At 39.2% G+C, this 12179-nt stretch overlaps 1 protein-coding gene across 1 annotated transcript in view; it reads left to right on the top strand.

Annotated features, from left to right (window-relative positions):
* The window catches only part of LOC145987183 (uncharacterized), a 281807-nt gene that overhangs the window by 36679 nt on the left and 232949 nt on the right, over positions 1 to 12179 (top strand). The window contains exon 3 of the mRNA XM_083121696.1: positions 3538 to 3614. Coding sequence (XP_082977822.1) covers positions 3556 to 3614 — 59 coding nt within the window. The 5' untranslated portion in view covers positions 3538 to 3555. The remainder of the gene's footprint in view (positions 1 to 3537; positions 3615 to 12179) is intronic.

Raw genomic sequence — 12179 nt, 5'->3', positions numbered from 1 at the left:
ATATATATATATATATATATATATAGTGTGTGTGTGTGTGCGCGCGCGTGCGCGATTGGTAATTAATACAATTACAAGGGAGGTCTAAGTATCCCCCTCCGATTTCCATGAAACTTGGCAGGTGTATAGAGGGGCCCAAAGGAAAAAATACGTGTTTTTGTGTTTCAGCTAAAAAAAACTGTTTTAGGGGTACAAAAACCCCCCTCAAATGTCAAGATGAAGACAAATTGACGAGGAGATCTGACCGCTGTGTGCCACTCCGATTTCCATGAAATTTGTCGGATCCGGATCCGTTTGGCCATCCCTAGTTCATACAGAGAATAAAACTCCCAAGAAATGGACTAGGGGACTCGTTGCAAAAAAAAAAACATCCATGCTTTCCGCGGGAATCGAACTCAGAATTTCCGATCCCACTACGTAACGATGACCCTACGGAGGATTTCTCCTTACTCATCAAAACGTATTCGGGGAAAAAAAAATTCTGCAGGGTATTGACAGGCACATAATTATTTTTATTTCAGCATGACAATTATATATAATCAGAAATTGTAATAAAAATAGTGCATGAATATTTTTCCTTTATGTTGAAGTCCACGTAGCAATTTGCAAATACTTGAAATGTGTGACGATAGGTACTTTTTCCTCTGTCACTTACAGCACAGAGTGAAATTACTTTACCTAACAGCTCCACTCCATACTAGGCAAGGAATTGACAGCTTTGCAATTTAAATATTGGGATATTAAAAACGTGGACAAGATAAACTAATTTATTCATGTTGAATTTTTAGTAATAATGTTTCCAACACATTTCTGGGGATTAGACAAGTCTTGTTTTACGTCACCAATAACAAACTAGTAAAAGAAATACTCCGACCTAAAAAATCAATAAAAACGCTCGATATTCTTTTATTTACTCGTTCGTTCCCTAGTCAATAACAATTGTCGTTACTGTGACCTTGGAAACAGAACACTTAGTAATCGGAACGCACCTCTGTCTTCGAATTGGAATCATAAGCTTAGTAATGGCATTGTATGCTTTTGTTTTGTTTTGTTCGTTGGAGAATTGTAATGGACGCTCCACAATTGAATCCATTGTTAGTCCTCTGCATTTTGAGCAACGTGTTATCAACTGGGATCACTTTTCTGTACCCCCTGCCGGAGTATCAACCACCTGCACATTGGCGGATTTCGCGGGGGAAACAGGGATATACATCCCCAAAAGGAGAACTAATTATTATGAAACATGGTGTCGGGAAGGGGAAATTGATATGGTTCATTTCAAGGCACACAAAAATACTGAAAGTTCGTTATTTCTATTGTTAATAAATGAAATAAAAGAATACGTTACATTAAAAAAATCAGTACCTGAGGTTCTACGTAAATTATTTTCTTATTAGTGGCCCGGGATTTCGTGGGCCTGCTGGGATTTCAGACAATTCATACGGAAGAAAGAACCCTTAAATGGTAAAAGAAATGGGGTATTTATAGCTGAGTTTTTACTCCCTTACCCCTTTGATTTCAAAGTTATGACATCGTCTTTAAATAACATAAAGAAATTATTCAATATTCATTGAACAGGATAAAATTTTAAATTTGAGATGATATTGCAAAATGAAAATTATTTCCCAAATGTGCATCCATTACGTTATGGCTGGTAGATATGTGACAATTAATCTTGTTACATTAAAATTACCATTACAAGAAAATGCAAAAATATGTATTTTGCATTTGCGATTTAGTTTAAATGTACAAGGGCATTACCAATATTCAGTCGTCTGGTGAATCTAATAGAAAAATCTCCCCGAGGATATACAATTTATTTTGAATGAAATTGGTTTATTGTTTAGTTTATAAGGTTATTACTGTATACTAATAGCCATAACCATGATCATTATTATTTCTGCCTTCCCCCCTTACTAAAATTTCTGGCGACGCCCGTGTTATGAAAAGATACGATGTTATATCCCAAAGGAAAAAAATGTTTAAGATAAAATGTAGTATAACTCATTTCAATATTTTTTCAGTCATAGTAAAAAAATAGTAAAAATGAACTAATCAGGACTTGATCTTCTGTACTGAGTCCCCACCGAGATGAAATCTTCAAATTCTTGATTCGAAGACTAATATTGCGACATTTGGGCTACATATCCAGCGCTTCAATAATGTAATACATGTACACATTTTTTTTTTCTGAGAAGGCCTCCGCTTATATTAATATTATATTGATGCAAATTTTACGCTTGCAATTGAAAATGGCATTACAAAATCTTATCCTTTCCAAATGCTAATTTCATATTAGGGAAGGGAACGCGTGGGAGGGGAAGTGAGCGCATCGAGAGGAAAACGAGGCTGCAGCTACCAGCCGTTTGCAGCAGCGCACAGTTATTCCCCACCCAATCGCTTTCTCTTCTTCTCTGCCGTTATGTGCGGCGCTTCTCCAGATTTCCGATGCAGAGTTTAAAGCATAAGAAAGTTCCGTAAAGTGAGGAAACACCCCCATATATATATATATATATATATATATATATATATATATAGTGTGTATAATATAGGTTAACATGAAACATCCGAAGCGAGGATTATGTAAAAAAAAAAGGCGCCATTTTGAAAAAGGCTCCAACCCTCCCTTTCCCTGGACTCCTGCCCGCGCACCAAGACGCACATTTAGAATTAAGGGAACGTAATTTTTTATACTCTGTCCCGGGAAACTCTGGAGCGAGCGAGCGAACGAAAACAAGTCTATGCGCAAGTTGTGACTTGAGAGGGCTCGACAAATAAACTCGTGAAAAGGGAAGTGAGTGCAGCTTGCAGCCGTTTGCAGCAACGCGCACTGCTTCGCTACGCCAACTCGCTTTCTCCCCTTCTCTTTTGTTATGCATGGCCTTGCTACACAGATTTCAGGGACAGAGTATGTAAATGTAATTTACGATCTGAAATCTTGAAAAAAAAAAATGCTATTTCGAAATTTACTGATACTTGAAATGTAGCCCTTAGAACATCTTACTCTATTAGGGGAAGAATACTTATATTCTATTACGATAATACTTTTGTGTTCTACAAATTTAGTTCTCAAGGGTAAACAAAATTGAAGTAAACTGTGTCCCGGGAATCTCTGGAGCAAGAGAACGAAACAAACACTTTGCGCAAGTAGTGATTTGAGAGAGTTCTACCAGTGAACACGTGAGGTGGGAAGTTAGTGTATGGAGGGAAACATATCGCAGCTGCAGGTACCAGCTGTGTGCTGCAACGCGCAGTGTTTGCTTCTCCCACTCGCTTTCTCCTCTTCCCTACCGTTATACGTGACCTTGGTGCACATATTCCCGAAACATAATGCATATCTGTTTCAAGGTTCAATTTTTCTTTGCATGTCAGCATTTTTAAGATTCGAGATCTATTAAACATATATTTTAGTAGACAGTTAAACAGATACATTTGAACATTTGTTATAATTATTTGCATATTTGCTAAACATAAAATAGGATTACTAATATGATAGTTGATAATGTAAATAGTAACAGTTTCCTTTTGTATTTTCAGCGTCGCTTTCCGTAGTTGATGGCCAAACTCTCATACGCCTGTAGAATCGTATTTCAGAACATCACCATCAATGTTATGTAAGTACTTGACCAATTTACTTTGTCCTATATATGGATGGAACTCAGGGTTGCCAGGTGTCGCGGATATTAAGGGACAGTCCTTTATCTAAGTAATAAGTGTTGCGTCTCGTGATAATCTTTTTCGGGACGTCAGTCGATATGACAATGCTTCTTAACGCCTTGATGAACTCTTCTTGCACCGGAGGCGGTGTATTGTGGGATAGATATTAATCCCAATTTCGCTTTACCACCTTCCGCTCTTTCTACTTTCTGTGTTGGTGAGTACGTGCTGTTCAACGTGGTACAAGATGATTTTTCAACGTACAATGTTCTGATACAAAGAAGACTATTTCGCAAGTCATGGTTGGAGAGAGATTTTCACCTGTGGTTGAAGGATAGACATGGTGGTAAAAAATATAAGGCAGGTTGCAAATGCTGTAACAAAGAATTTTCAATTGATCAGGGCAGGGCCTGACTGCGACTGCCAAAAGGGCAGTGGCAACTTTCCTTAAGAGGGCGCTCCAAAAAATCGTTCATTGTAATGACTTATCTAAAAGCTGAATTGACACTACACTTTTTTAACACCATTAAGCCTTGTTTCCATGATATGAAAAACTCAATATGCTGAGTTTTGACAAGAAGACCTTGCTAGAAGGTTGAAATGTTACGTTTAGTTTGTTTTATAATAAAATAAATTTCTGCCTTGGTCAGCATATTGAGTTTTTCATACACTTTTTTATGTAGGTTCTATTAAAAGTAGACGTAAGAAATTCAAGAGATTGTTTGTTACCAATACAGAGAACAAAAAAACAAGTTTGTTACGCACCCAAATGTCATGATCAGTTGTATATAGCGGACGATAGATGGCAGTGCGCGGCAAAAGTCAGAAGGGCATTGATTAAAGCAACAATGTGAAAAAGAATCATACGAATGCGATTGTAAATAGTTAAATTAATTGTGACTGTTTAATTTGTGTACCTATAAAAACAATGAATTGGATAAAGGCAGCAGAGATAAACGATCACTATACATGTCATATATGGCCATAAAAGGAAAGTAAAGAAGCCAAATAGCGATTACGATTTCGTGTCTTTAATGTTTAGCAGGAACGAGTTTTCCTGTTAGACCTTTGGTTGTTTGTCCCGTGGTGGCGCCAAGTTCTTGGCAGCTCCCAAGCACTCTCGTGTTGGGTATACATTGCAACACCGAATCAAGGTTGAGCGCGGGATCGGCGCTTTGATTACCCGTTTTGGATTGGTTTAGGCGGTGGCGCAGCGTGTCAAGCAGCAACCCGAAGGAGGGACAATAGATATTTGGGAGCAGATGCCTAAGAAAAGAGGTCTCATGTAGAAGAAGAAGCCTATAGCCAAAAGAAGAAATCAATGTATGGAGAAGAAATACATATGTAGATAGAAGAAGGCTGCTGTAGAAGAAGCCTATAGCTAGAAAAATAGGTCCATGTATAAGAGAAAATCTGTAGATAGAAGAAGTCTGCTGTAGAAGAAGCCTATAGCTAGAAGAAGAAATCCATGTATGGAGAAGAAATACATATGTAGATCGAAGAAGGCTGCTATAGAAGAAGCCTATAGCTAGAAGAATAGGTCCATGTATAACAGAACATCTGTAGATAGAAGAAGTCTGCTGTAGAAGAAGCCTATAGCTAGAAGAAGAAATCCATGTATGAAGAAGAAAGGCATATGTAGATAATAGAAAAAATCCATCAATGGAAGAAGATTGTATATAAGAGGAAGGAGGAAGGATTCGAAAATATGAAACTTTGGATTGGAATTGTAGAAAATTAATCAAGTGTATGGAATGTATTTATAACCTGTCTTTCAGAATCTATATGTCGGCTTATTTCCTTCCGTAGTGGGTAAAAATTGTGTTTATTTTTATCAATCCCTAACGTTTGTTGGTCAGGTTTAATAGCCCGTGATATCTCGTGTATCTACCTTGTTCTAAGCTGGTAAGTGTCCAAGTCTCGAGATTGGGAGGTGGCTAGTTGAAACGTACATAAATTTAACCCCGATAATAAGATTAAAAATTTTCAAATTCTTAAAATTACCAGTAAAAATTTAGCAAAAGTTTTTTTTTCTTTATATGCCTGAATTTATATATAGTATATACTCCATCCCAGCTAACTGTGGAACAGGCAAACGAAAACAAGTCTCTGAGCAAGTAGTGACGCGAGACGGCTCCACCAATGAACACATGGGAGGAACGGAATTGCGTGGAGTGGGGGAAAGCGACTGCAGTTACCAGCCTTCCCAGCAGCGTGTACTGCTTCGCTCTGGCCACTCGATTTCCTTCGCTTCTCTGACGCTATGCGCGGCCTTGCTCCACAGTTAGCTGGGACAGGGTATATATATATACCTACTTATACCTATTTATATAAGTTACCGTTTTACCTATATATATATATATATATATATATATATATATACACACACACACACACACACACACACACACACACACACACACACACACACACAAGGGTCATTCAAGGTTGACCGGGACTTTTATTTCTGCAGAGGAAATAGGTAGCAGAAGAAACACCAAACTGTCAGTTTTTCAAAGTATTCTCCGTGCGCGCCGAGGCACCGTTGCCATCGTTCTGGCAGCTCCCGAATTCCTTTGGCGTAGAAAGAATTTGGTTGTTGTTGTAGCCACTGGAGGACATCGCTCCGCAGTGCTTCATCTGTCGTGAATTTCTTCCCTCCCAGATGGTCTTTAAGGGGTGCAAACAAATGATAATCACTGGGGGCTAAATCCTGACTGTAGGGGTGATGGGGCAGAACTTCCCAGCGCATGTCGGCCAGAGTTGTTGTTGTCACATTGGCTGTGTGAGGGCGGGCATTGTCATGGAGAAGAATGACATTTCCAGACAACATCCCAGGTCTTTTCTTGCGAATGGACTTTCGTACAGCACCACTCAACAATGTGGAGTAATACTGGGCATTAATCGTGCTCCCTTTGTCCAGAAAATCCACATGGATAACGCCCTTCATGTCCCAGAAGACACTTGCCATGATTTCCAGCGGGCGGCTGCGTTTTGCTTTTCTTGGGGGGCGGGGAACCTTTATGCCGCCACTCCATGCTGCGTCTTTTGGTCTCTGGGGTTGAATTGTGCAACCATGTTTCATCACACGTGATGATGGATTGCAACAATTCATCACCTTCTGCTCGAAACCGATTCAGAAGCTGTTCACAGACCGTCCTGCGTGTCCACTTCTGATCGAACGTCGGCTGGCGGGGAACCCACCTTGCACAGATTTTGCGGAAGCGTAAGTGGTCGTGAATGATTGTCTCAACACTCCCGACACTAATATTCACCTCGGCAGCAATATCCCGCACTGTTACTCGCCGGTTCTCAAGAATAATTTGCTCAACACGTGCGATATTCACTCGTGTGACTGCAGTCGGGCGAATGTATCCATGCGCTTCATTTGTCACCAGCTCCCGTCCTTCGCGAAACTGCTCACACCATTCGTACACTCTTGTCCACGACATCGTTTGTTCACCATACTGTGCTTGGAATCGTCTGAAAATCTCAGCTGGTTTCACTTTCTCCTTCACGAGAAATTTGATTACACACCGCTGCTCCACAGCCACAGACACACTGCTTACCGCCATGTTCGCTGCAACTGCTGCACATGCGCGAAATACGTCATACTGGGCGCTAGTTTCTCGCGAAGGAATACATTACGTCACCCGCACGTTTCATCATGATCCGGCTATTCATCGATTTTTTACGTACGAAAATCCCGGTCAACCTTGAACGACCCTTGTATATATATATATATATTCATTCATTTATTCATTCATTCATTATTTTCTGCCTAATTGGCAGGTTTTTCACTGCAATCTCCAGCTTTCCCTAATTTCCGCCTTACGCTTCGTAATAGCATACGACCCAGTTAATTTAATATCATCCATAAGCTGATATCTCCTTCTTCCACGGACTTTTCCTCCTTCAACCATTCCCTCCAAGGCATTCCTTAGCAGGCAGTTCCTTCTTAGACAGTGTCCTAACCAGTTTCTTTTCCTCTTCTTGATGGTCTCCAGTATATATATTTTTTCACCAACTCTTTTCAGTACGGCTTCGTTTCTTACCTTGTCCGTCCATTTTACACGCTCAATTTTTCGCCATGTCCACATTTCAAAAGCTTCGAGTCGTTTTTCTTCATTTCTTCTAAACGTCCAGGTTTCTGCACCATATAGTGCTACACTCCACACAAAACATTTCACTGATCTCTTCCTTAGACCTATGGCAATGGGTCCACAAAAAACATTTTATCTTCTATTGAAAGCTTCTTTTGCTATTGCAATTCTCATTTTCACTTCTTGTTTGCAGCTCATGTCACTGCTTATAGTGCATCCGAGGTACTTGAAGCTATCCACTTGCTGGATTCTTTCACTGTTTGCTCTCACATTAACATTCCTTGCTTTCCGTCCTATAACCATTGCCTTTGTCTTCTTTACATTAATCTTCATCCCATACTGCTCACAGCTGCTGTTTAACTCTTCTAACATACTATTTATGGTTATTTCATCCTCAGCGAATAATGCCATGTCATCAGCAAATCTTATGCAGTTTATTCTTCTTCCTCCCAATTTGACACCTCCTGTGCCCTGGAAACAAGTTTTCACTATATCTTCTAAATAGATATTAAACAAAGTAGGCGATAGGCAGCATCCTTGTCGTACTCCTCTTCCAATTTCACAGCCTTCTGTAATTTCGTCTCCTGTTCTCACTTTAACTCGTTGATTCATGTATAAGTTGCTTTGAAGTCTCCTCTCTTTCCAATCTACCCGAATTTTCTTCAGAATTTCTGAAAGTTTGACCCAATTCACTCTATCAAAGGCTTTCTCCAGGTCTACAAATACTACAAACACCTCCTTTACTTTCTCTAAATATCTTTCCCCATTGGTCCTCAGTAAACCAATTGCCTCCCCGATGGCGCAGTGGTAGCGTCGCCGCCTTGTAATCTAGGGGTCCTGGGTTCGATACCCGGTGGAGGCACATAGTGGTTCGGATTCCACCTTAAACTGTAGGTCCAGTCCCGATTAGCCTTACTGTGCATAAAGTGGACTTAAAACACCAAATCAATCCAATCCAATCCTTTTACCTATATCGTGACTCATTAAATGTACTTTACAAATTCGCAACGTGCATCATCACATAATTAGTTATTTTCTGGTATCTTCTATCCCCTTAAATTACAATTACACTATTGTCAGGCACGTACAAATATGAAAAGAGTTTTTTTTTGGAAATTAGCTACTTTGTCATTAAAACACCAGAGGTGAAATGATATTTTACAGTGAAAGAAGGCGTTTTATTTCAGAACTTTCTCAGCATAATTTGTTGGTAACATTGCCATTATCTAGTTCACACTGCATAAGGAAGAGTGCTTCAAGATTATCACTGGATAGCATAGACTTACATAGTCTTGTTTTTATTATATTTAATTTGGGAAAGCTCTTTCGCAACTTCCTCTCTCTGGAGCAAGGAAACGAAAACAAGCCTCTGCGCAAGTAGTGACGCGAGACGGCTCCACCAATGAACACGTGAGAGGGAACGGGATTGCGTGGAGGGGGAAGCGACTGCAGTTACCAGCCTTCCCAGCAGTGTACACTGCTTTGCTCTACCCACCGATTTCTCCCACCTCTGACGCGATGCGCGACCTTGCTCCAGTGATACCTATACAATTCTTCAAAATTCCATTCCATTTTTACTAATTCGTCATCACAGGTAATCTTGTTCCACTGACTGTCTGTGTATTTGAGGCCAGATACTAGCGAATGATTAAGTTCTTTTTCAGCGTTTGGACCAGTTCACAAATTCTGTTCAAACATGAGGAGCTAAACTGCTCCTTACATCTTGAAATTTTCTTGGATAGAAGCATTCCAAATCCAAATATAACTTTCTGTATTATGAACAATACTCGTACATCCATAACGCAGATGAATAGAGTTCCACGCGATTTGTTAATAGTTTTCCTGGCATTTTACTACATCAATGTACCCAGTCCCCTTCTGGTGCACTATGCAGAAAACCATCCATCTAGGGCGGCCAGCAGCTGTTTTATGTAAGTTATTGCGTTGGGGATCGAGCAGATTAGTCGTTGTTATTTTCAGGTAAGTAAGAAATGTGTGTTTAACATTACCGAATGTTCATATATTATACATATTTTGAAAGCTCATTTAATTAACTTTTTGATCATTGTAAAAAAAATTGTGTCCAAGCAATGATACCTATTGTTGTTTTAAAACGTGGTCCAAAAGAACTTTGCTTTTCTGGCACTTTTTCTAATCGCGAAGATGAAAATGAGTGATGATATGATGAAATTGATGAAGAGACTCATAAAGAACAACCATATCCAGGCCGGGATTAGAACACGGGACTTTTGCATCGTAGAGGTTGTGCTAACCCCTCCGTCAAGAAGGTTGGCTATTCATCGTTACTGTAAATAATGTATGTCAACAATGAAAAGTTTGAGACAAAATATTTTCTCTAATACGTAAATTGTAGAAACGTGAATAAACACGAAGAAATGGGTTTTCTTGAGTAAAAGCAACATTTTCTAAGCAACTACAAGCAGTAGGCTACCTTTGGGGCTTCTGTTCCCGAGGTGGCCCATATGTATTGGTTTTGTATTTTTTTTTAAATGTTACAAGCAATTTTAGAAAATATCCAGTTGGTACACGTTGCTAATTAGTTGTAGGAGTTATTTCTTTTAATTTCAGAAATGAGTCTCTCATTAGAGGCGAGCTAGAGAAGGATAGATCTGTTGGATGGATGTTTGTAGGATGGGGAGAAACTTAACATTACAATTGCGGGAGTGATATTTTACTCATTATCTTGAATCTCAAATTTCGGATGGCGTAGAAAAACACATGAATGGAAAGAGGACAGATGGAAAATATTTGTGTCTAATAAAATGTACAGTCAATGATACTTCTGGGTTGTAACGACCCTATTGAAGAAGCACTCACGCAAGACATCCATGTCTGACCACCAAGCGCTTTGTGAGTAGACAAACCAATCAACATTGAAATTCTGCGGCTTGTATACCAGTCACGGGTATACATCTTTGTAAATTGAGTAGTGATGCCAAAGAGAAATACGAGATGAAGATTGTCGATCGTAATGTCTCGTGTTCTCGACATGGAATAATACTCGGTCTACGTTACGTCTCATTATTTAATGTTGTTTGGGAACAAACCTGACGCACTGGGTTTATATTTTCACTCCTTGCATTACAGTAAATTCCATATTTTACAATTATATTAATGCTTGGAACGAAAATAACACCCAGAAAAACATCGAACACACGTGCAAACCACTCTTCTCACACACGTGCACGTGAAAACACACAGACAAAGCGAAGTTTTAACTACCAACTAAATGTCCAAATAACAGTAAATGGAGAAGCACGATGTGCGAAACATGTGACTTTTCACCGAGAGAACGCGTCTATTTTTGACATACGTGGTTTCTATTAATAGACAATGAAACAATTATGAGAGAAATTACGTAAGATGAATTTTCGTCTTTAGGTGTTGAGGGAGAAAACAGACTGACTTGAAAAAAGAAAACATTGTGTTATTGATAGTGTGTTGGTTAGCTTACAGAGCTTTCATCAGTGAGGTCTAGGTTCGATCCCCACTAAGGTCAATTTGTTTTTATTATGTTCTATTAGTGAAGAAGTATGTAATATTGTTTTCTAGGCATTTTGACGAAAGGATACACATCAAATTTGTTCTTTTAATCTGTATTTTCTTTTTTTTCTAATAGGTTCTCTATCACAAGGGGATATAGAGATTCTCTATCTAGGCGAAGGATATCTTCTCAATAATTCCGTAGCTACGATTCTCCAGTCCCTTTCACCCACTTGTCTTATTTATTTACTTTATTCATATCAACTCACGAAATACCATGAATCTAACGAATACACACAGATACAGTTAGAACAAGAAACACACCTCGCTCGCGTCGAAGGTTCCAGATTGAGATCTGGCTTTTTGCGAGGGTGATTATTCGTGTGGGTCTATTTATCATTTTTGTCTAAGAAATATTCCTCATTATTGCCGTGATTACCCTAGGGAGAGACCATAGTGACTCAAATAACAAAAGTACGGAAAATGCAAGACACATCTGTCTTGGCATGTTATAACTTGGGAATTAGCAATCTGAAAATAAACTTTCGTTTCAGTCGACTACTTGCGAAAAAGTTTCGTGTGTCTCGTTCGGAGTGTCGGACTAGCATGTGTGCAACCTGAGTTCGAGCCCAGCGTAAGGAAAGTTTTTTTTTTGGTCTAATTTTATCCAACCTTATTCATAAAACTGAGGTTTCTTCATAACCTTTTAAATTACATTCCACTTTGTATGTTGGTAATCTGAAAGCAGCAAAGATGAAAATTTGTTGTTCCGAAGCGTCGATATATTTGTGTATCTGTTGAAAAGACAGTTATTTTTTAGCGATAAGCATGCAGCCACGTGATCATTGAGATCGCTTCCTAGTTGTCAGTGCTAATATGGCAGTAGCTATAGTCTGTCAACACACACCAACTTTC

This window comes from Lepisma saccharinum, chromosome 4, assembly GCF_977018435.1.
Source record: "Lepisma saccharinum chromosome 4, izLepSacc3.1, whole genome shotgun sequence".
In the NCBI taxonomy this organism is placed as follows: Eukaryota; Metazoa; Arthropoda; class Insecta; order Zygentoma; family Lepismatidae; genus Lepisma; species Lepisma saccharinum.
Note: the sequence above shows the minus strand (reverse complement) of the source record. Positions and strands in the feature narration are given on the sequence as shown.